The 25,757-nt window shown below is 39.9% G+C and overlaps 1 protein-coding gene across 4 annotated transcripts in view; it reads right to left on the bottom strand.

Moving 5' to 3' along the window:
* Window positions 1-25,757, bottom strand: part of LOC126354000 (uncharacterized) — a 268,502-nt gene that overhangs the window by 79,818 nt on the left and 162,927 nt on the right. For 2 of the 4 annotated variants that reach the window (XM_050003307.1, XM_050003309.1), the window contains exons 1-2: window positions 25,061-25,696; window positions 17,602-18,535 (exon numbers count right to left, since the gene is read on the bottom strand). In XM_050003307.1, coding sequence (XP_049859264.1) covers window positions 17,602-18,535; window positions 25,061-25,450 — 1,324 coding nt within the window. In that variant the 5' untranslated portion in view covers window positions 25,451-25,696. Of the gene's footprint in view, window positions 1-17,601; window positions 18,536-25,060; window positions 25,716-25,757 lie in introns of those variants that run through there. The other 2 variants (XM_050003306.1, XM_050003308.1) reach the window with 2 other exon arrangements.

Here is a 25,757-nt window from a genome sequence, read left to right on the forward strand (position 1 = left end):
TAGTTGTTAGAGTAAAGGACAAGGACAGTGTTCTACTCATGGGTGATTTTAATGCCAGGATAGGAAATCGAACAGAAGGGTATGAAAAGGTTATGGGTAAATTTGGAGAGGATATGGAGGCCGACAGGAACGGGAAACAACTCTTGGATTTCTGTGCCAGTATGGGCTTAGTGATCACAAATTCCTTTTTTAAACATAAGAACATTCACCGGTATACTTGGGAAGGCAGGGGAACCAGATCTGTCATTAACTATATAATAACAGATCAGGAATTCAGGAAGGCTGTGAGGGACACACGTGTATTCAGGGGATTCTTTGATGACACTGATCATTATTTAATCTGCAGTGAAAGTGGGATTGTGAGGCCGAAAGTGCAGGTGGTCAGGTCCATATGTAGGAGGATAAGAGTGGAGAAACTTCAGGATAAGGACATCAGGCTCAAGTACATAACAGCGATCTCAGAAAGGTACCAGTTAGTTGAATGTAGTCAATTACAGTCATTGGAAAAGGAATGGACAAGGTACAGGGATACAGTACTAGAAGTGGCTAAAGAATGTCTTGGAACAGTAGTGTGTAAAAGTAGGATGAAGCCAACAGCTTGGTGGAATGACACAGTCAAGACAGCCTGTAAAAGGAAAAAGAAGGTGTATCAAAAATGGCTACATACTAGAACTCAGGTAGACAGAGAAAGTTATGTTGAAGAAAGAAACAAAGCCAAACAGATAATTGCAGCATCCAAGAAGAAATCTTGGGAAGACTTTGGAAGCAGGTTGGAGACTATGGGTCAAACTGCTGGAAAACCATTCTGGAGTGTAATTAGCAGTCTTCGAAAGGGAGGTAAGAAGGAAATGACAAGCATTTTGGACAGGTCAGGAAAACTGCTGGTGAATCCTGTGGATGCCTTGGGCAGATGGAGGGAATATTTTGAAGAGTTGCTCAACGTAGGTGAAAATACGATCAGCAATGTTTCAGATTTCGAGGTAGAATGAGATAGGAATGAGGATGGAAATAAAATCACATTTGAGGAAGTGGAGAAAATGGTCAATAGATTGTAGTGCAATAAAGCAGCTGGGGTGAACGAAATTAAGTCGGAACTCATCAAATACAGTGGAACGTCGGGTCTTAAATGGCTACACAGGATAATTGAAATGGCCTGGGAGTCGGTACAGGTTCCATCAGACTGGACAAAAGCAGTAATCACACCAATCTTTAAACATGGAAACAGAAAAGATTCTAACAACTACAGAGGTATCTCTTTAATCAGCGTTGTGGGTAAAATCTTCTCAGGTATTGTTGAAAGGATAGTGCGAGTATTAGTTGAGGACCAATTGGATGAAAATCAGTGTGGGTTTAGGCCTCTTAGAGGATGTCAGGACCAGATCTTTAGCTTATGGCAAATAATGGAGAAGTGTTATGAGTGGAACAGGGAACTGTATCTATGCTTTATAGATCTAGAAAAGGCATATGACCGGGTTCCTAGGAGAAAGTTATTGTCTGTTCTACGAGATTTCGGAATAGGAGGCAAACTTTTGCAAGCAATTAAAGGTCTTTACATGGATAGTCAGGCAGCAGTTAGAGTTGACAGTAAATTGAGTTCATGGTTCAGAGTAGTTTCAGGGGTAAGACAAGGCTGCAACCTGTCTCTACTGTTGTTCATATTATTTATGGATCATATGTTGAAGACAGTAGACTGGCTGGGTGAGATCAAGATATGTGAACACAAAATAAGTAGTCTTGCATATGCGGATGACTTAGTTGTGATGGCACATTCGATTGAAAGTTTGCAAAGTAATATTTCAGAGCTAGATCAGAAATGTAAGGAATATGGTATGAAGATTAGCCTCTCCAAAACGAAAGTAATGTCAGTGGGAAAGAAATATAAATGGATTGAGTGCCAAGTAGGAGGAACAAAGTTAGAACAGGTGGACAGTTTCAAGTACTTAGGATGCATATTCTCACAGGATGGCAACATAGTGAAAGAACTGGAAGCGAGGTGTAGCAAAGCTAATGCAGTGAGCACTCAGCTACGATCTACTCTCTTCTGCAAGAAGGAAGTCAGTACCAAGACTAAGTTATCTGTGCACCGTTCAATCTTTCAACCAACTTTGTTGTATGGGAGCGAAAGCTGGGTGGATTCAGGTTACCTTACCAACAAGGTTGAGGTTATGGATATGAAAGTAGCTAGGATGATTGTAGGTACTAGTAGAAGGGAACAATGGCAGGAGGGTGTCCACAATGAGGAAATCAAAGAAAAACTGGGAATGAACTCTATAGATGTAGCAGTCACGATGAATAGGCTTAGATGGTGGGGTCATGTTACACGCATGAGAGAAGCAAGGTTACCCAAGAGACTCATGGCTTCAGCAGTAGAGAGTAGGAGAGTCGGAGTAGACCAAGGAGAAGGTACCTGGATTCTGTTAAGAATGATTTTAAAGTAATAGGTTTAACATCAGAAGAGGCACCAATGTTAGCACTGAATAGGGGGTCATGGAGGAATTTTATAAGGGGGCTACGCTCCAGACTGAACGCTGAAAGGCATAATCAGTCTTAAATGATGATGATGATGATAAATTCTTTATATCACCAGGTAGTTGCTCAAAGATTTTTATGGCTGAATACTCCACTTCTGTGGCACACTCAGGTTGAGTGGTGGATAGTGAAAATCATTTCTCCTTCTAATATTATGTTCAAGAATGTTACTTTTTTTTCTAACTGTGATTGACTGTTGACAAAAACTTCATGAGGGAGTAAATTGTACTGTGAAGCTGTTGTCAGTATGCCCAGGAGGTTCAAGAGAGGACATTATACATTATCATTATTAACCCATCTGTACAACAAATACAATGCTGAATTAATAGTGTGCTTCTGGGTGTTCTTCTGAGTTGTTTTCATTTTATGCACAATATTTCAAAGACCAGTCTGGCTGGAGCAATACTAAAGTCACAACAATTTCAGATGAAGGCTGTGTCGGCTGACAAAATATTGTGTATAAAATGGAAACAACAACTTGAAAGAACACTCAGAAGCACAGCATTAATCAGTTGTATGAAGAAGACCTTAGGAGATTACAATGATGAATGACTCCAAAATATGGTGCCATAAGATATTAGCAAATGTAAAAAGGAAGAGACTCAACTTTTTTACTTTTCATCTCCAGAATCTATTATCTGTTAGACAAAAGTTGCTGAGTTAAGTCTCTTAACAAGATCTGCAACATGTGACTACAAGTGCAGGTTCTAATCAGTATAAGCACCTAAGAATTTAAAATATTCTGTTTCATATACTGATTTACCATCACACATTATTTCTAATAGTGTGGTCAGCCTTGTGCAGTACTGAATTTTTTGTGCTAGTATTATGTTATAACTAAATTCAGTGAGATTCCATTTGTAGAGAACCAGTTAATAATTCTTGAGAAAGTATTATTTACATTTTCAGGTGTTGAAGTTACCACACAGGATTTGGATTAAAATACTTGCATCATCAGCAAAGAGAATTATTTTTACTTCTTGGATATATGACAGAAGAACATTTTCACATAAAAAGAAGGACAAGAGTGGGTCCAATATCCACTCCTGTTGGAGTGATTATTTCCTATTTTGAAAATGCTGTTTCACTGCATACACTCCCTTAGTTTCTTAATGCAACAGTCTACAGCCTTTTAGTTACATGGAATGAAAACCACTTACCAGCGTGGTCTCTGACACCATAATATTTTAGCTTCTCTGAGAGAATACAATGAACTACACAATTAATTGCGTTTGCTCAGTAACAGAAGATAACAGTTGGCAATATTTTGTCATTTACATTTTTTGTTGTCTAACTTGTGAACTGAAAAATAGTACGTTCTGTGGAGGGACCCTCTTGTATCCATACCTTGTACCCCTGGAAACATGACTGTTCCACAATATAATTGGATCACTGGCAACAGTCTTGCCACAACTTGACTGATAGTAATAAGCATGGGATTAACAGAAGACTTCATGTTGCATCCACTGCCAGAAAAACAAATATATTTAACAGCAGGCTTTCATAAATCTCCACACAACACAGATGCACCATTGTCTTGCTATGTGGTACCACAATTACAAAACTGTTTTCTGGCACTGGTCACATGCTGCTTTGAAATTGATCATGTAATAATCTGCCTGGTATGTATATAACTCTAGCTGGTCCATTCCAGCTGAGCTCTAGCCTGGATGTCAGCTGTCCCTGTGAGTAGTCAAGGTGTCACCTGATGCATCCACAGCACCTCCGACCACAGCATCATAGGACTCAGCCTGCAGCACACTGTTGAGCCATCTTGCCATTGCCTCTGCAGTCACCACTTGCCACTGACCACAACCTCATTGGTTTCAGCATCTCTGTAAGCTTCATGAGCCACTACACTGTTGGCTGCTGCATGTCTTTGTTAGCACTGCCTGCTATACACTTTTTGAACCACCCAGCCACCACTGTCTCATGAAATTTGGCATTTATAGACGCTGAGAGATCTGTGTGGATATGCTAGTCTTCCATTGGGTGCCTCCCCAGATGGACATTGGAAAATAAAACAACTGGGTTGGACCAAAACTAACAAACTGCTGCCTTGCAGCTAGGAGTTGGGTTTCCAAAGTCTAAGGGAAGAAAACCCTGAATAATAATCTATCCTCCGATGGAGATTGGATTTGGGGTTGACAGTTCAAGTGGCTCTAAGCACTATGGGACTTAACATCTGAGGTCAACAGTCCCCTAGACTTAGAACTACTTAAACTTAATTGACCTAAGGACATCACACACATCCATGCCCGAGGCAATATTTGAACCTGCGACCATAGCAGCAGCGCAGTTCCGGACTGAAGCACCTATAACCACTTGGCCACAGTGGCTGGCTAGGGTTGACAGCCCTCTCTGTAAAAAATACCTGTTACAAAACTTCAACAAAGAAAAGTCAAACGGATAAAGGATGATGGTTATGGCATGGACAAGATTATGGAGGATGGGCAGTCACTGTACCACCCAGGGATTGTGGAAGTGATGCTTGACCAAATAAAAAACCTGAAACAGAGAATCATAGCTTTACAAGAAGTAGGGTGGACCAGGAGTGGAATCATAGCAAAGAAAGGAGCAAACATATTTTATAGCTGTAGCTAAAGTAACCACGAGTTCAGGACAGGATTTGTGGCGCATCACCAACTAAAATTTTTAGTAATAGGATTTAATCCCATAAACCCAAGACTATTGACACTTATGATAAAAGGGAAATTCTTCAATTACTCCATAATTAATGCCTATGCACCAATTCAAGAATTAGATGATGATGACCAAGAAGCTTTCTAAAAATCTCTGGAAAGATGATATGCTGAACGCCCAGGGCATGATATAAAAATACTAACCAGACAGCTAAATGTCCAGCAGGCAGGATAACAGTTCTGTAGACCAACAATCACTACCTATAGTAAACATGCTGTAAGTAATGACAAAGGACAAGTCCGATACTATCTGCAACATTTAGAAAGGTTGTGGCTCAACATTGTTCCCACACAAGGAAATACATACGGGAACACGGACAGCACCAGATAGAAGTACAATAAATCAGATCAGCCATGTGCTAATTGACATAAGATACAAGTCAGACTTACGGATGTAAGGAGTTTAAGAGGTCCAAGTATAGACACGGATCACTTCCTAGTTTGGGCAAGGCTGAGGGCAAGAATGTCTAACACAGTTAAAGGAACCCAGTCCGGAACACAGAAATATAGCATCACAGCTTTAAAAGAGGAAGCAAGGGAATGATACCAGATTCCAAGACTTACCAAGCGGGAAAGCGCCGGTAGATACGCACAATAAATAAAACACACAAACACACACACACACACAGAATTTCTAGCTTTTGCAACCGACGGTTGCTTCTTCAGGAAAGAGGGAAGGAGAGGGAAAGACGAAAGGATGTGGGTTTTAAGGGAGAGGGTAAGGAGTCATTCCAATCCCGGAAGCGGAAAGACTTCCCTTAGGGGGAAAAAGGATAGGTGTACACTCGCGCGCACACACACACACATATCCATCCGCACATACACAGACACAAGCAGACATTTGTAAAGGCAAAGAGTTCGGGCAGAAATGTCAGTCGAGGCGAAAGTACAGAGGCAAAGAAGTTGTTGAAAGACAGGTGAGGGATGAGCGACGGCAACTTGAAATTAGTGGAGGTTGAGGCCTGGCGGATATCAAGAAGAGAGGATATACTGAAGGGCGAGTTCCCATCTCCGGAGTTTGGATAGGTTGGTGTTGGTGGGAAGTATCCAGATAACCCAGACGGTGTAACACTGTGCCAAGATGTGCTGGCCGTGCACCAAGGCATGTTTAGCCACAGGGTGATCCTCATTACCAACAAACACTGTCTGCCTATGTCCATTCATGTGAATGGACAGTTTGTTGCTGGTGATTCCCACATAGAAAGCATCACAGTGTAGGCAGGTCAGTTGGTAAATCGCGTGGGTGCTTTCACACGTGGCTCTGCCTTTGATCGTGTTCACCCTCCGGGTTACAGCACTGGAGTAGGTGTTGGCGGGAGGGTGCATAGGGCAGGTTTTACACCGGGGGCGGTTACAAGGGTAGGAGCCAGAGGGTAGGGAAGGTGGTTTGGAGATTCATACTGATGAACCAAGAGGTTACGAAGGTTAGGTGGAAGGCGGAAAGACACTCTTGGTGGAGTGGGGAGGATTTCATGAAGGATGGATCTCATTTCGGGGCAAGATTTTAGGAAGTCGTATCCCTGCTGGAGAGCCACATTCAGAGTCTGATCCAGTCCCGGGAAGTATCCTGTCACAAGTGGGGCACTTTTGGGGTTCTTCTGTGAGAGGTTCTGGGTTTGAGGGGATGAGGAAGTGGCTCTGGTTATTTGCTTCTGTACCAGGTTGGGAGGGTAGTTGCGGGATGTGAAAGCTGTTTTCAGGTTGTTGGTGTAGTGGTTCAGGGATTCAGGACTGGAGCAGATTCGTTTGCCACGAAGGCCTAGGCTGTAGGGAAGGGACCGTTTGATATGGAATGGGTGGCAGCTGTCATAATGGAGCTACTGTTGCTTGTTGGTGGGTTTGATGTGGACGGATGTGTGAAGCTGGCCACTGGACAGATGGAGGTCAACGTCAAGGAAAGTGGCATGGGATTTGGAGTAGGACCAGGTGAATCTGATGGAACCAAAGGAGTTGAGGTTGGAGAGGAAATTCAGGAGTTGTTCTTCACTGTGAGTACAGATCATGAAGATGTCGTCAATAAATCTGTACCAAACTTGGGTTGGCAGGCTTGGGTAACCAAGAAGGCTTCCTCTAAGCGACCCATAAATAGGTTGGCATACGAGGGGGCCATCCTGGTACCCATGGCTGTTCCCTTTAATTGTTGGTATGTCTGGCCTTCAAAAGTGAAGAAGTTGTGGATCAGGATAAAGCTGGCTAAGGTGATGAGGAAAGAGGTTTTAGGTAGGGTGGCAGGTGATCGGCGTGAAAGGAAATGCTCCATTGCAGCGAGGCCCTGGACGTGCGGGATATTTGTGTATAGGGAAGTGGAATCAATGGTTACAAGGATGGTTTCCGGGGGTAACAGACTGGGTAAGGATTCCAGGCGTTCGAGAAAGTGGTTGGTGTCTTTGATGAAGGATGGGAGACTGCATATAATGGGTTGAAGGTGTTGATCTACATAGGCAGAGATACGTTCTGTGGGGGCTTGGTAACCAGCTACAATGGGGCGGCCGGGATGTTTGGGTTTGTGAATTTTAGGAAGTAGGTAGAAGGTAGGAGTGCGAGGTGTCGGTGGGGTCAGGAGTTTGATGGAGTCAGGTGAAATCCTCCCCACTCCACCAAGAGTGTCTTTCCGCCGTCCACCTAACCTTCGTAACCTCTTGGTTCATCCCTATGAAATCCCCAAACCACCTTCCCTACCCTCTGGCTCCTACCCTTGTAACCGCCCCCGGTGTAAAACCTGTCCTATGCACCCTCCCCCCACCACCTACTCCAGCCCTGTAACCCGGAAGGTGTACACGATCAAAAGGAGAGCCACGTGTGAAAGCACCCACGTGATTTACCAACTGACCTGCCTACACTGTGACGCTTTCTATGTGGGAATCACCAGCAACAAACTGTCCATTCGCATGAATGGACACAGGTAGACAGTGTTTGTTGGTAATGAGGATCACTCTGTGGCTAAACATGCCTCGGTGCAAGGCCAGCACATCTTGGCACAGTGTTACACCGTCCGGGTTATCTGGATACTTCCCACCAATACCAACCTATCCAAACTCCAGAGATGGGAACTCGCCCTTCAGTATATCCTCTCTTCTCGATATCCGCCAGGCCTCAACCTCCACCAATTTCAAGTTGCCGCCGCTCATCCCTCACCTGTCTTTCAACAACTTATTTGCCTCTGTACCTCCGCCTCGACTGACATTTCTGCCCGAACTCTTTGCCTTTACAAGTGTCTGCTTGTGTCTGTGTATGTGCGGATGGATATGTGTGTGTGTGCATGAGGGTTCACCTATCCTTTTTCCCCCTAAGGGAAGTCTTTCCGCTCCCGGGATTGGAATGACTCCTTACCCTCTCCCTTAAAACCCACATCCTTTCGTCTTTCCCTCCCCTTCCCTCTTTCCTGAAGAAGCAACCGTCGGTTGCGAAAGCTAGAAATTCTGTGTGTGTGTGTGTGTGTGTGTTTTATTTATTGTGCGTATTTACCGGCGCTTTCCCGCTTGGTAAGTCTTGGAATATATATATATATATATATTAGAAAGAAACTTCCACATGGGAAAAATATATTAAAAACAAAGGTTCCAAGACTTACCAAGCGGGAAAGCGCCGGCAGACAGGCACATGAACAAAACACACAAACACACACACAGAATTACTAGCTTTCGCAACCGATGGTTGCTTCTTCAGGAAGGAGAGGGAAAGATGAAACGATGTGGGTTGTGTTTGTGTGTTTTGTTCATGTGCCTGTCTGCAGGCGCTTTCCCGCTTGGTAAGTCTTGGAATCTTTGTTAAGATACTTCCTCATGGACAGTGCAAATAGCAGCAAGTGAGATGGGAACAGAGTAAGGAAAACAAGAACCTCTTGGTTCAATACCAAATGCAAAACAGTAACAAATGAAAAAAATGAACCACAAATTACCACAACGATAATCTAAGATATAAAGAAAAATGGAGAATTGAAAAAAGGACCCACCAGAGGACAAAGAGAGCGAAAGTAGATAAAGGCAAATATTGAAGAAATGGAGCTTTTGAGAAGTGCAAATATTGAAGAAATGGAGCTTTTGAGAACTGCAAACAAGGCAAGGAAATGTTAGAGAGAGGTGAATAAGGCACAAAAACCTTTCAGGGGCAGAACAAGTTTAATAAAAGATGATAAGGAAATATGCTAGAGATGGTGTCACTACTTCGATAAACTCCTTAATGCAAGACTATAAACTGAAAAACAGCCAGTTCATAGTTGTAAAGTCAGACAAAAGCAATACATTAGTTGTGATGAAAGAAAAAGAATACACAGACAAAACAAATGAATTTTTTGCTGCTAATAATATTCACACATTGAAAAAGACCCAACCACACAATTTCAAAGTAAAATTAAGGAACAATTAAAGAACACACATTTCCTATTGACAGAAACTGAAAAGAAATACCTTACATGCATGAATCCAAAAGCACCATGCCTAAGAGCACAGCCAAAAATACACAAAGATGGAAATCCAATATATCCCATGGTCACCTCTATAAATAGCCCAACATACAGACCGTCACAAAAACTGAATAACATACTGATGAAAAATTATACATATGAAACAACATATTTCATAAAAAAAACAGCATGATACTAGATAAAGAACTAAAAACCAGACAGCTCCCCCAAGATGCGCAGTTTATATCACTTGACATCACCAACCTTTACTTAAACATACCCATACAAGAAGCTCTAACAGTAATACAAAAGAACCTTATGCAACACAAGAAACTTTCACACACAGTGAATTTATGGAACTCCTTCAGCTAACCCTAAGTTACAACTACTTTACCTTTAATGGCAACATTTATAAACAAACAGACGGCCTTGCAATGGGATCATGTATATCTGGTACCATAGCTGACATATGCATAAATCACTTAGAACAAAAATTATTTAACAGCCAAGAACCTTGCCTAAAGAAAATAGAATTTTACAGTAGAAATGAAGAAGAGACACTACTCTTAGTGAAAGGGGATACTAAAGACATCACAGACATTCTAAATTATTTCAATAATCTATGCAAAAAAAAACAAATTTACAGTGGAACATGAGCAAAATAATAGCATCAAGTTTCTGGACCTAAATGTTACAAGACACAACACCACATGCACATTCAAAATTTATAGGAAAAACACAATGGCTGACACCATAGTCCCTGTAACTTCGTGTCACCCAGTATGCACAGACAGGCAGCATGAAGGTCAGTGCTACATAGGGCAACAAAAATACCAGTAAACCAATAAAACATGCAACAAGAAATAAACACAGTGTTGCAGTTGCCAATGGTTATAATGTTTCCGTAGTTGACACACTCCTAGACAAAGTGAAGAAAGACCCAGGTGCAAACTGCACCACAGGAGAAAAAGAGAGAAACAAATGTATAACTAGTATCCCATACATAGGCAATGTATAACACAAGATTGCAAATATTTTCAAAAATCACAAAGTAAAAATCCGTTTTCCTTCATCTAATAAACTACAACAAAAACTAATAATAATATAAAGTGTAATAATGATCCATATTCAGACTCTGGAATATACAAGGTAACATGCCAGGGATGCTCCATGTTTTTCTACCTAGGACAAACAGGCCAAAATTTCAACACCAGGTACACAGAGCACATTAAAGTGTACACACACAACAAACACACTACGTCAGCAATAGCAACACACACAATACAGGACACCCATTTGGAAAAATAGAGCAAAATGTCAAAGTACTCCACTGACTAAATAAAGGACATAAAATGGATTTGTTAGAAGAACTGGAGATATATTCACATTACAGAAAATTTGAAGATAAAATATTGAACAAATAACTTGAAAGTGAATCAGTGAATTTCTTCAGATGTTTCGATAGTATACTTAAATAAAAATAGTGAAAGACAGAAATAAGCACAGTTGTAAAATCAATATAAGTAATTTATGAGCCAAATTGTTAAGATAAATAACCTCTGTACAAAGCATATCATAATCTATGGAAGACCTGAAATGTTATCTATGTGGACTACTTAAAGGAAGATCTTTGTAAATATTTGTTTCTATAAGATAATTTTGATGTTTAGAGTGTACAACAAGCTGTGTGTTATGTTTAGTGTGTGTGAGACTCTGCACAAATGGACCATTAGAAAACTGTACATGCAAATTCTCCTAAATTTTGGCACTAACTTCATCAAAAGAATCGATAACCAACTAAAAAAGTCAATGAAATGAAGCAGACACTCACACATTGACAACATCAATAGAAATGGCTTAATACACACAAAAACACACTTGAAAATGGGAATCATTTCCTGAAATGTATCATGCAAAAAGTAAATTAAGAAAAAAAACACTGGTAGCAGAAGATTTATTTATAGACAAACCTATTGTTTTCACAGTCACGGGCTTTCAAAAACCATTTATAATGGATCAAATCAAAATCGAAGACCAGTTGTACCAAGGGACCCAACAGAAATACAGGAGAGAGAGGAACTGAATAACAATGTGGACCCACCTAACTTAGAGGAGGTGAGAAATGCAATGAGGAAATTAAAGAACAACATGTCGGCAGGAACAGACAGCATCCCAGCAGAATTTTTCAAGCAAGAAGGCTCTGAATTCGAAAGGAACATCCTGAAACTGGTTAATATAGTATAAGAAGAAGAGGAAAATACTCAAACATGGAAAGAGGGAATTGAAGGCCCTATATATAAGAAAGGAGACTAGACGGAATGCAGTAACTATAGTGCAATCACACTGCATAATCTAGGATGTAACATCATTTCTAACATAATGTACAAATGACTCCTTCCAACAATACAGATGGAAACAGGGCCACACCAGTGTGGATTCATCCCTGGTAAGTCAACTACTAACCACATATTTCACCTAAGGCAAATTCTGAAACAAAAAAATCAAAGGAATATGGGGTCAGAACATATAATCTTTTTATTGATTTTAAAGCAGTGTACAATAGTGTACACAGAGAGCAACTATATCAAACTGTAGGTGAAGTGAGTATTCCAAAAAAACTGAAAAGGATACTAAGAATGACATTGGCAGGAATGCAAGGTAGCCTACAAAGAGGATGAATGTTGTCCAGTGCTCTGGGAATTAAAAATGAATCACGGTAGGGTGATGCACTGCTATGCCTCCTATTCAGTGCAATGTTGCAGAAGGTGATGAGAGAAGCGAATATCTTCAATAGAGGAACGATTTTTTATAGATCTGTGTAGATGCTGTCTTATGCGGATGACATCAATGTAGTAGCAAGACCACTGATGGCAATGGAAGAGACATTCACCACACTTGAACGGGCCAGCAGGACTATAGAACTAACTACCAACAAGCAGAAAACAAAATATGTAGCTGGTGGGAAAGTGCACAGGGATAACATGCCAGCCAAAATGATGATGGGTAGTTTTACCTTTGAAAGAGCCAATCATTTCAAGTTGATTGTAACCAGTCTAAATGATACCTCCTATGAAACAAAGCAAAGAATAATTGCAGCCAATGAAGCTTATTTCACCATAACAAAGCTTTATGTTCAAGTGTCCTGACTAGAATCCCAAAACTATCTATAAAACATTGATCAGAGAATGACTTTGGCTCCTGCACCATCAATGACACCATATCTACCCGTTCTGGCTGAGCCCATCAATTGCTTGCCAACAAACTACTGGTTCATTATGATCCAGCTGAGCCTGTTGATGCCCTGGGAATGTCCCATCTGACTTTCTCCGATCATTGTACCAGTTCAACCAGCCCGGCCCCCTCAGAGTCCCTGCCACGCCTATCTGCCTCCCCTGTTCCACATACATTTCCCGGCACTCCTCTATCTTCTAACTGATCATTATCAATGTTCCCCACCTCTGTGCCAGTCCTTCAGCCTTGTGAGTGCATCTGCAGCTCACTGTACTTGCCACTCAGTTCTATGCTTATGGTCCTGTGACCCAACTATTGGATTTCCCATAAGCAGCTTCCTACCACCTGACAGCCTTGTTAGACCACCTCATGTCATCCCACTGGTGACCACCATTTATTGAGCCAATCTCTCATTAGCTGCTAACACACAATGTCCCAGAGGCACTGTCATCCCACTGGCATGTGGCCACCATAGATCGAGCCATGCTTCCTCTGGTTGCTGATACCTGACATCCCAGAGGCACTATCATCCCACTGGCAGCTGGCATTGGTCAAGCCATACTCCCATCAGTCGCTGATTACTGATGTTGACACTGTTGTCTTCAAGGCTACACCCTCATTACCCATCTCCCTGGAATGTCTTCTGCCATCCCCTTGGTAGCCACCATTGGATGAGCCCTGTTCCCATTGACCACCAATGCCTGACATTACGCAGGCACTTTCATCCTTGAGTTCACATCGGGCCCTCATCAGACTGCTTCCCATGGCCCCTCATCACCTTCCTTGTGCTTCTGGTCTTGTTCCTGCAGATAGTGCACATTAACTGGGTGCTTACATCTTATGTCTCATGTCCATGCAATGATTTCAGGGGGAGGGCTTCATGTGACGCAGACCATCAACAGCCAGTCTCGGGCCAGCACTGCCGATATTCAACTAGCTCCCATCTAACAGAGTAAGCAATTGGAAATTCCTATCAGTTCAAAAGAAACTTAAAATTAGCTGAGCTTTGAACAAACTACCTTAATATTTTGATCGAGAGACAGAAGTTTTGCTACATGGCAAGTAGCTATGTTTGTTATAAAGCAGTATGGACAAGTAAAATAGGACTCTGTTATTACATACACGCAAACAATATTTTATTTAAATGTACTATTTATTGTAATCGATTAAATGTTAGGCCATTAATATCAGATAATAAGCAGCCATACGATACAATTGAGGAGGTAGCAGCTGTTTCAAAGCTGTTTCCTTTCTTATTAATTTATATGACATAAATATGAAGAACATGAAGCAGCACAGTGACATATAATTGTTAATGCAGTATATTTCTATGATGTCTTTATCTTAATGCACCTCGACTCATTACACATTCCTGAAGGCTCTCCTTGATGAGATCATGGAACGAGATGAATGAGTGAACAAATAAATGAACAGGTGAATAAATGAATGAATATTTCCTGAAAGTCTACCCGTGCAAGTCTCTTCATCTCTATATAACTACAACGATTTCCATCCATTTGGAACATGACTGTTGTATTCGAGCCTTGGTGTCTCTCTCTCTCTCTCTCTCTCTCTCTCTCTCTCTCTCTCTCTCTCTCTCTCTCTCTCTCTCCCTAAAATTTTTATCCTCCCACACTCCCTTCCATTACTGAATGAGTCCTTGGTGCCTAAGGATGTGTGCTATCAACTGATCTCTTCCTCTACTCAAGTTGTGCCATGAATTTCTTTTTCTCCCAATTAGGTTCAGTAACTCCTCATTAGTTCTACAATCCAGCCATTTTGTCTGAACTGTTTATTGTCCACATTTCTCTCCTGTACAAGGCTGCACTCCAGATAAATACCTTCAGAAAAGACTTCCTAAAATTTACATTTATGTTCAATGTTAACAAATTTCTCCTTCAGTAATGCTTTTCTTGTTGTTGTCAGTCTGCATTTTATAATAATTTTTTTGATTCACATGTCTATTAATTAAGCACACAACAATTTGCATTATGTGTTTTTGTGCGGTCAAGTTCATTTCCACTACCTACGAGTGTTCATCTCTGAGCACTGAATGTCTTCCTATCCACTAAGACATTTAAGCAATCAGCAATACAGGTAACTACAGCTAAAAGTTTCGTTTGTAATTATGTACTGACAACTTTCTTTTCTTAACTATGTAGCTGTATATCAGTATAATTATTACATTACACTGTTATATCTTGTTTATTGTCTTTATTTCCCCACCCAGTTATTAATATTGTCTGTTGTGTTGTTATTTATTACGTTATGTACAAGGTGTGGAGAAAAGTTATCAGATGGACAACACTGGGAGCATTCTGGCAATGGTGTGTTTTTCTACTTGTGTAAATCAAAGTGTTCATTCCTTCCAGATGCTAAGTCTGAGTTTCAGCTCCGCACAGCCATCTAGTTATTTTTGAGTGCACCATCAATGAAGTTGTGTTTTTGTTGTGTGGAACAGTAGACTTTAGAGCAGTGTTATGCCATCAAGTTTTGTCATAACTTGGGGAACCCACAAGTGTGACCTTCAAAAGTTGAAACGGGTCAATGGGGAACACTTCTTATCAAGAGCACTAGTTTTTTGGTGGCACAAATCATTTTTGGAAGGCTGAGAATGCATTTAAGATTAACCTCACTCTGGGAGGCCTTCATCTTCAAAAAAAGACAAAAATGTCCACAAATGTGTGCATGTTTTTGTGAGATCAAACTGACATTAAAAATCTCACATCTGAGCACAAGAAAAAATCAAAGAAACGTGTGTTGATATGCTTAAGAGGATTGTCAGTGACCATGTATGGCTCAGTCGTGTGATCACAGGTGATGAATTCTGGATTTTGGAGGACAGTCTTGAGAGAAAGCGGCAAAGTGAGGAGTGGCCCACTGAGACATCCCTTTGACCGACACAAGCTTGAAAGAACAAATCAAAGATAAAACATTGCTGATTGAGTTTTTTATCAGTAGGGATACTGTACATAGATAATTTGATCCTCCAGGACAAACTGTCAATTAAATGTTTTACAACGATGTCCTTGAAAGGCTCAGGAAGACTGTGAATCAAGTGAGACTGGACACTGGAGGCAGGTGGATGCTGCATCAGGACAACGCTTATGTCACATAGCCACTTCCATCACAGAATTTTTGGACCTCAAAAGGCATTCCTGTTCTGTTGTTCCACAGCCTTCCTCATGCCCCCCCTCCCCCCCTCCCCGTCTCCCTCTGTTCACCTGATGTGAGGCCTTGTGACTTTTTTCTTTCCCCAAAATTGAAAAATGTCTTAAAAGGACATCAGTTTCAGACTCTGGAGATCACTCAGAAGAACGGACTGACTTGTTAAAGACCCTACCAATTGAAGCTTCCCAGCACTGTTACCAAGACTGGAACAATGACGCTGCTGGTGTATAGTAACTGATGTGAACTACTTTCAAGGTGACAACGTTATAGTTTGAAAAAAATTAAAACACTTTGGGAGATAAAAAAAATCAGTCTCATTACTTTTTTCACACACCTCGTATATTTGTCATTTATTATGCAAATTTGTTTACTTGTTATGTGTATATACTTGATGAAACCCATATCATGTACATGATCAATGGTTTATTTGCAAATGCTAATAATATATCTGTAATCTGTGACAAAAAAGGCATGGAGCTTCACTGGAACAGGTACTAAATAGACAACAGAAATAATCAAACTACTCAAAAGAAGTAATCCTGGTGGCTACAAATGTTTCTACCAACTTATTTAAACCTTCCTTTATATTTACAACCAGTCTATAACTCAAAGATATAAGTGCATATCAATCAAAATTAAATCTGGTGGCTGTGGTAGAGGATGGAGACAGATAGTGATGGGGATGTCTGGAATAGCATTGTGATGCCACAATTAGTGTGACATTAACGCTCAAGTCAGACCACCATGTGTGAGTAAGAGGTACAAGTCTGTTGGACAATGCATAGTCATCAAATTTCTCATGATAGAAAGCACCAAATCAGTGGAAATTTTTAGGGGACTCCATACACATTTTGGGAAAGAAGCACTTTCAAAGACACCCAAGTGTGTGAATGCCATGAAACGTATGTGGCAGGAAGGGTAGGTGCGGAAAATGTACCCTACCAAAGAAGATCACGGACAAGCATCATGGCAGACATCATCATGCTGCATAGGGTCTTACTGCAGATCAGCCCATAAATGTTTCCAAAATAATTTCAGTGAGAGGAATAAGCTATGGAAATCCTAAAGCCATCTTCACTGAAGAACTCAATTACTACTGTGATTCTTCTGTGTGACAATGCACAGTCACACTTTGCTGCTTTAACATGTGAAAAATGTGAGGAAATACAGTGAGCAATTCTGAAACATCCTCCTTGCTGCACTGACTATGAAACTTCCAATTTTAATCTATTCTAAGTTCTTGAGTAAATGCCATTCCCTCTGAGATACTCTCTCAGATGTTTCACTACACAATTTGCATTAAAATGTGCTGGTATTGTTTAATACAAATTTCTGAAAAATCAAACCTTACAGTCTCAAATTCTAATCTGTGCACAGTGCTTTTCTTAGTTCTCCTATATATATCCAAGATAAAAGACATTCTTATCATTTCATGCCACAAATTTACAGTAAATACTACTGAGAATTCCTCAGTTAGCCTTTCATAGACAACTAATACATTGGGATCTTTTTTTTTGCCCTCAATCACATGCAAAGACTTTTCATTTGAAATAATAAGAAACTTACCCAAAGTTGTCAGAAGGGATACAGCAAAAAGCAGGCAACCAGCATAGCTCCAAATCCGGCCACCACCACCTCCTTCTCCATAGCCCTCTTTCACTGCTGCTAGCATACGATTTTCATATGATTTGAAGGAAGCACTAATAGTTTCCTGCCAAGCAGGATCCAATGGCTGGTCAGTGCCAGCCATCGCTTTGACTGTATGTTTTGCTCCCACCAAGTGCTGTAGCTCTGTAGATAGCTGTCTTTCATAGCAACTACGTGCTGCAATCAGGTCCAGTGCCTGTTGCTCTTCATGCGGACCTTCAGTACTGTGGAATGCAGCTGCCCCTAACAATGCCCATATCACTAATAATATTCCCAAACCACACTGGGAGAATGCCCACCGACCCACCAGTCTAATGATGAAACAACACTGGCAAAACTCCCATTCACTCTCATCAGCAGTACAACCACAGATTGGTAGAAACCTTAAGCGATACTGTGGTGAAGGGGATACCTGGACTTCGACAGAACGAGTACTTGTGTAGTGTCCACTTTTCAAACTTGCATTGTCAGTGCTGTATGCCTCCACTTCAAGCTGTGCGTCACCCTCTTCATCTTTTGCCAAGTCTTCTACTGAACTTCTGACCATGATATGTTTTTCTGTTTTTGTGTGATGTGTTATCTGTGGATTGTCTCCATATTCAGTCATTGTGCTACCAGGTTCAGTTACCATTTCATCATGCAGATCTGCTCTCATGTGTTGTTCTTTTATGAATGGTGGTTCTGCTTCTTCTCTTTCACATTTTTGAGGAACCACAGTTTCTTTTTGAAAAATGTGGCATTTAGAAGTTCTTTCTTCTTGTAGAGTGTAGTCATCATCTTTAGGATATATCTGCCGATGTCTCTTATCACTTGTACTCCTGGTGTTGCATTTTGCAAACCTACTGGCATTCACCTAAAAGTGATAAAAACAAAAACACGTTTGTCAGTGAGAATGGTGATTATTGGTAAAGATACAAAATATGTAATATATATTTAGTCTTAATTGCCAATAAAACAGATGTTCACTAGAGTATAAAGAGCCACAATTTAATGCTAAAAATATTCTAAGGACATGTAAATATATAGGGAATAGATGATAACTACTTACAATGTACCATGTAGGTGTAAGTCAAGATGAGATGGACAATTTGATACAATACCACTTGTCCATCAAGCCAGCAAACAACCTCAAGAGTCACCTAAGTTACAGCACAAGTGCAGAGTGCAAAATTTTTAATATCCCCTGCTATCTTACGCCACAGATTTTCATTAACATTAACATTTCTTGTAATGGTAACAAAAGGAAAAGGCTAATTACTTAAACTCAGAGGAAAAACTGCAAAAAGCCAAGATCACTAATAAAGCATTTATTTTAACAACTGGTTTTGCTAAAAGTACATTGTCATCTTTGGATCTGCAATGAATAGAATCAAGATGACAGGGTTATAGGTTTACAAGTCAAGTATAACAATGTACAAAATTAATTTTTCACACACTTGGAAAAGTAACACACTTTATGCTCTACAAATTTACATAATCTCTTCTACCTCAGCTGCATATTGTATCACATCACAGATACTCACGTGAACATCATGAAAATAACTGGATACTGGCATACCAAATTTAAAATGGGCAGTATGTACAAACAAAAGAATAATGTCCTGAATACAAGTGCTCATACTCACACAACATCTGGCTACAGTCTGAGATGCAGGGTAATACAGTTATTCCATAAGCCCACCAGGTGGCACTGTGGTAGTACAATTTGGAAGCATTGTGTGTAAAGCCCAGGCACAAATATCTAATACCAAGTAACTGTTAACATGCTAACTGCAAAAAAGGACTTTCAAAAAACCATATTTATGTACAAAGCATAGTCAGAATCAGAAACCATAGTAATCATACAACAAACAAATGTTTATAAAAAGTTTTAGGGAAATCTTATGAGACTCCATTATATAACAAGTAAAACTGGTTTATATAATAAGTTTATGACATATACAGTAAGTAATAAACTCAGACATTTATCATATTCTTCAATATACATTTATAAACAGACTCCAAATTGTCAAATTTGTGTTTAGAACGATAATCTCAGAAACTAAATCTACTAACTGTTCAGATTCCATGTGAAGAAATGGCACTATATACTCTTATTATATCTTATATAGTACATAACTACCAGTAGTAGAGTATAATGTCTAGATACATGACAGTGTGTCATCCAATGTCTAGGTGGATCTATATTAATAAATTGGAGTCTTAAGATCCTCCTAAAACTTTTTATAAAATTTTGGTATTTTAAGACCACTATTTTTTCTGATTTGGATTATGCTTTGTATATAAATAATTGTTTTTTGAAAGCTTTTTTTCTCAATTAGTATATTAACATTTATTTGGTATTGTATATTCATGCCTGGGCTTTACACAGAATGATTCCAAACTGTACTACCACAGCGCCACCTGTGGGCTTATGTAATAGTTGCTGTTTTTGTTCTGCATCTGAGGCTGTAGTCAGCTGTTGTGTGAGCATGGGCACTCTTCATTCAGTGCAGTATCCTTATGTTTGTACATATTGTTTATTTTAAATATGATATGCTGATATTCAATAGTTTTCATTTGTTGACATGCGTATTAATGATTTGACATGATACATAGCACAGACAGAGGAGACTATGTGAATTTGTGGAGCATAAGATGTGTTATTGGTCCAAGTGTGTAGACAATTAATTTTGTACATTGCTATACTTTATCTGTAGACCTATTTCATTGTCAGCTTGGTTATGTCCATTGCAGATCCAAAGATGATAACATAGTCTTACTGAAACAGATTATCAAAATAAAAGCTTTTCTCGAGATCTTGGCTTTTGAAGTTTTTCTTATGAGTTTATTACCCTGTAGATGGCCCAAATTCTGGCTCATTGTCAGGAATATATAACTAATTACTTTCCAAATTCTATCTAAACTCAACTGTTACAAGCACAGTAGCTTTGTAACAATAGGGCCAGAGAAACAAGATTATTTAATTGTTAATTTTACTGTTAAAATTCACAAAACTGCAAGGTAAAATTTATACAAATGTTAATTTTACAGTTTGAAAATGCATTATGAATCTGGTGGCATAAGAAAGTGAGAGTATAGTACAGTACCTCGCAAAGTGTGCTTGTTCTGTAGCATAAGAGGATTTTGCAAGTCAATTTGAGCTGGTTTCAGAGCTTGAAAGATCACAATTGTCCTATATCAAATTGTTTGTCTCAACGTCCCCTAAAGCACTATGGTATGTTGAAAACAGTTATTATTTGCACTCTGTACATTACACAGTCTTTTAGAAGGGGAACAGCAAAATCACAGAATACAGACCTGAAAATGCACACAGTCCAAACTATTTTGTGCTGTGCAAGCAAATTGGGTTGTGAATAAGAGCTGTTTCTCCTGTGTACAGACTTTATTCCTATGCCTTTCCAGAAGTGTGATTTTATATATATAAAGTATTTTCTAATCATCATGCGGACTCTACACAAGAAAGTTATATGAGGACCATGTTGATCTCAGAAATTTAGGCAACTGTTAACTCTGATTAGCTCTAAAAATAACTGTTGAGATATCTGTATTACATCCTCTGCTCCAACATTGCAGGGAAAAACTCTTGCAAAAGGTGTGGTCAGAACTTCAAAAGCATAGGTGATACTGAGTGATGCAGAGACTGGTACTCAGTGGCTAAACAGCAATGTCATTATGGCAATGAATGGCATATAGGTCTGTATATGGACTAGTTGGGTGGAACATTGTTTGGTGTTCAAGCCATGGCAAGCTTGTCAGCATATCTCAACACCTCGTACTACCCTACATTGCAGACACACCATTCTCTGGTCTCCTGACACTGAATAATTGGCTTCTGTCAGATTGGCAGTACTGTTTTAGATTAATGGGTTTCATACGGTCATGAGTTTTTGGGAGTCATCAGCGATAGGAATAAAGTGCAACAAGGTAGCATCCTGGCCTGAGAAGCCCCAGGTTAATCAGGTTTGAGAGTATGTACTGAAGTGTCTTTGGAAAGAGCAGAGGTTATCAGAGCTGTATGTCCAGATCACAAAGAGGTCATCAATGAATCTGAACAAGATAAGGGACAGTAAGTACAAAAGGGCATATGGTGCTTTTTGTAAACATGTTTCCATGGACCACTATGTCTCCTCATCTGCCATTAACTGGTTACAAGGTCTTTGAAACATTGCACTCCCATATGATCACTATAATCTGGCCATCTCAGCATTGTAGTGTTGCCAGTCACTGCCAGAGAATTGCAATTAGGTCTCAGAAGGGCCACAATATTTGATTATACTATAAGGAACAGGTTACAAGAAATAAACTTATGATATAAACTTTCTGTCCATGTGACCTGCTTAGGATGACAGATTTTCAAAGTTCTCTCCCTGTTAATCTACTCCCAAATCAACATGCACCTCCATTGCTAAAGGCCAGTGTTCTTCAATGATGGGTCAAAATTTCCTATGATGTGAAACAGTGGATGAGTAATTTTCATAGATGATAGGTGAGTGGTACACATCAAATATTCTCCATCAAGTCAACAGATGCAGGCAAAGTTCAATGATGCCAACTGCATAAATTCACTGAAATGCATTGACATAAAATGATACCAGGAAAATGTTTCTAGTAATAAATGAGCATAACTGCATAAATTCACTGAAATGCATTGACATAAAATGATATCAGGAAAAATCTCTTTAGTAATAAATGTGCTGTGGTAAAAAAAAATTAAAAAAAATGAATGTGCCACTATCACTGACCTTTCTTGTCAGTGACACTTAAAATTTTAGTCAGGCTTGCAGGTGTGCATGGAAAGCCTGATAAATGAGATATTTGGGTTTCAATCTCACTCTGATACGAATTTCGATTTCTCATCACATTACATTAGTCACATTTCATGGAGTCCATAGAGATGGATCCCTAGGATGTGGAAAGAAGACAATAATATACACTTTATGTAAGTGCAATTTAATGACATAACATTGTGAAACATGATTGTATTTCATGTTATTATTAATTATACTACAACCTTAAATATATATATTTTTAAGACTTTCTGCAAAGATCTCTTCAAGGGAGTTGCCCTTTAGAAGTTCTTTGAGTCTTAAGGTCCCACACATGGCCCACACTTTATAGTGCTTCAGCAGGTTCATGAAATACCAGTATCTGACTCCTTTTCATATTGATATTAAGCCCTGGAGGCCTTTGTAGGGGTTGTTTTTCATTCTAGTATTATATTCATGCTTTGGATTATCTTTAAAGGATACTTTCAGATATTTCATGAGACAACTGTCAGCATACCAAGTTCTTCAAAGAGATATCGGCAGGATTCTTTTAGCACATACTGAATCCTGAAAATATTACACCTGTAATACAAGTCATCCCCCCCCCCCCCCCCTCACCCACACACACACACACACACACCCTTTTCCCCATTGGAAAAAAGAAGAGAGGAAAAAAAATTATAGGCAGCACCTGTACTGGCTGAGTTATACAGGTACAACTCAAGGCTTGGGAGTTTCTAAACAGAGCATACTTAGCTGCAGTGAGAAAAATTCATTCTATAAACAAGCTATTTCTCTACACTACTGTTTCTTCCATGCACGTCAGTCTCACAAAGTATGTAGGAAGTTCATAAAGTAGGGAAGAGCCATGGGCATCATTAACGGTGTGAGGGGGATCATGAGTCATGCCTTGAGGGTTCCTTCAGTAAAAGTGTTGCCCTTATAAGGCAAGACTCCAGGTTTAGTTTCTGGTCCAGCACACAATCTTAATCTAGCAGGAACTGGCACCCGCTTATGTTTCATTGTTTAGGTTGACTATTTTTAGAGTTTTAAAGTTTAATGAGTAGTTCTGTATTTTATGCTATTTTCTGAATCTTATCAACATTTAATGATGATCCAAATATTTCATTAGCTGTTGTTTTATCTAGAGAACTGGTAATTTTTATGCCTTTACTAGTCTGCAAAAAATTACAAAATTTTTACATCCTCTGACAGTTAAATTGAAAGGTCATTTATATATATATATATATCAGAACATGTATCAGCCCAAAATAAAATCCTGCAGTACAACATGTTTTACTATTCCAAGTGCCTACTGCTATGTAATCCAATCTGGAACTGATACACATTGCTTTCAGTCATGCATATAAGATAAAAACCACGAACCTGTATCTACTATTCCATAATGTTTAAACTTTTGCACGAGGATATCCAAGTTCACATAATTGAAAGCCTTAGTCAAGTCATAACAGTTCCCAATGGTAATAATTTCTGGGTTACTGATTCTAGTATACCATCTGTCAAAATAAATACAGCCTGTTTAGTGCTGAATAAAGATTCTTCACTCAGTCTCAGGAACAATCTTTGCTTAAGTGAAGGCTACAGTGTTCTGCTCACCAGTGACAAAATCTAATTTAACAAAAATCAAAATTTAAGCCTCTAAAAAAGTGTAAACAATAAAAAAACATACAGCACAAAAAATAATAATTCTACAAAAGGAAAGTATATGTAGCACAGAATACATACAGAAAACAATTAGTAAGGAAAAACATTAATTTAGATAAATAATGACATGACTATGATTTTTTATATATCAGTTGTCCCTTTTTTTTTTTTTACATTAAAGCAGCTGATAGTGATATGGTCCATACATGACACTGAGGCATAAAAGATGGATGATAGACATTTCTCTGAAGGCCAAAGTCAGAGACTTGCAAGAAGACAGTGGCTTATTGAAACTATCAAATAATGAAATGTGGTAAGGAAGAGCAAACACAAGTGGAATGACAAGGTTTTGCATTCAGTATATGATGTAGAAACCAAACATGAAGGTAAATGGTGCCAGCAGGACAAAAATAATTTAAGGAAGGGTGTTCAGGACTATGTAGTCGTGCTGCATGTTGAAAATGATGATAATATGTGTGATGTTTGATTGCGTGTGTTTGAGGATGGAGGTAGAGAGAAAATGCAAGGGAGGAGTGGGGGAGAGGGGGTGGGGGTGGGGAGGGGGGGGGTGGAAGGCAGGGAGGTGGAAAAATTTCACTTATCATGTCAATGAAATTCAAGTTCACTGAAAGGTTGCTTTGCAATCAGTAAATTTTCCAGGTGAGAAGACGTCAAGGAATAGGAGAAAGTATCAGAAGTAGAAGGAAAAGAATTTAAGCTAATGTGGAAAGTGCCTTTTACAAATGATACTACAGCCTTACGAAAAAAAGTCGCAACATAACATCACTTACATATCAGCTAAATAAATCAGCAAAGCTGCTCATCTGATGACGGACAAAATATTTTGATACTGTTAACAATACACATTTTTTGAAAAGTACGCTATATAAACTTCATTTGAAACACGAAATAGAAGCGGAATGTGCAAAACGCACAACAAATACCTTGACGAAGAACTGGTCATCATTGTGAGTAGTGTCAACTGTAATTATGTTCCGATCTTCGACATGTATGACGTTTCCACTAGAGGGCGCACTGTAGTAGTTATCTTTAACTGCGACGATCCTAGAATTGGCGCTGTTTCTCGCTCGGACGGCCCAGTGGTCTGACTGCTTTCCGTACGGGTTGAAGTCGCAATCGTTGAGCAGCGGCAACTTTGCCCTGTTGATAGGAGGACTCGACTTGTGCCTGATGTGTCGCCTGAAGGCGGACTGTTTGGTCCTGGGCGCGTGAGGACTAGTTGGGGCGGAAGAACAACTGAGGTGCGACCTGTCTGCCGCCCCGTGCAACGGGGGCATAAGGGGTTGCGGCACGACCGAATACGCGTGATTCATGTCGGCCGCGCTTATTTTTAACTCGCACTTTGCATGTGATCGATATGAAACCGTACGCTTTTGCGGGGCGGAACGGCGTTCCGCGCGCTATGTCGCGGCGCGCCGCCGGCAGTCAGCTGTTCGGCACATTTTACCGTTGACTGCACCAGCGCAGTTATTCGCGTTCAGCTGGCCGCGGTTGGTCCTGTCAGACAGCGACGGTGTGAAGCCATAATGAAGCAGGATGCGCCCCGACCCCCTCCGACGCCTCTCCTAAGCTGTCAGCGCATTTCGCGTGCCGCTCGCGACGCTTCGTTCCCCCATTTCG

This window comes from Schistocerca gregaria, chromosome 3, assembly GCF_023897955.1.
Source record: "Schistocerca gregaria isolate iqSchGreg1 chromosome 3, iqSchGreg1.2, whole genome shotgun sequence".
Classification (NCBI taxonomy): domain Eukaryota; kingdom Metazoa; phylum Arthropoda; class Insecta; order Orthoptera; family Acrididae; genus Schistocerca; species Schistocerca gregaria.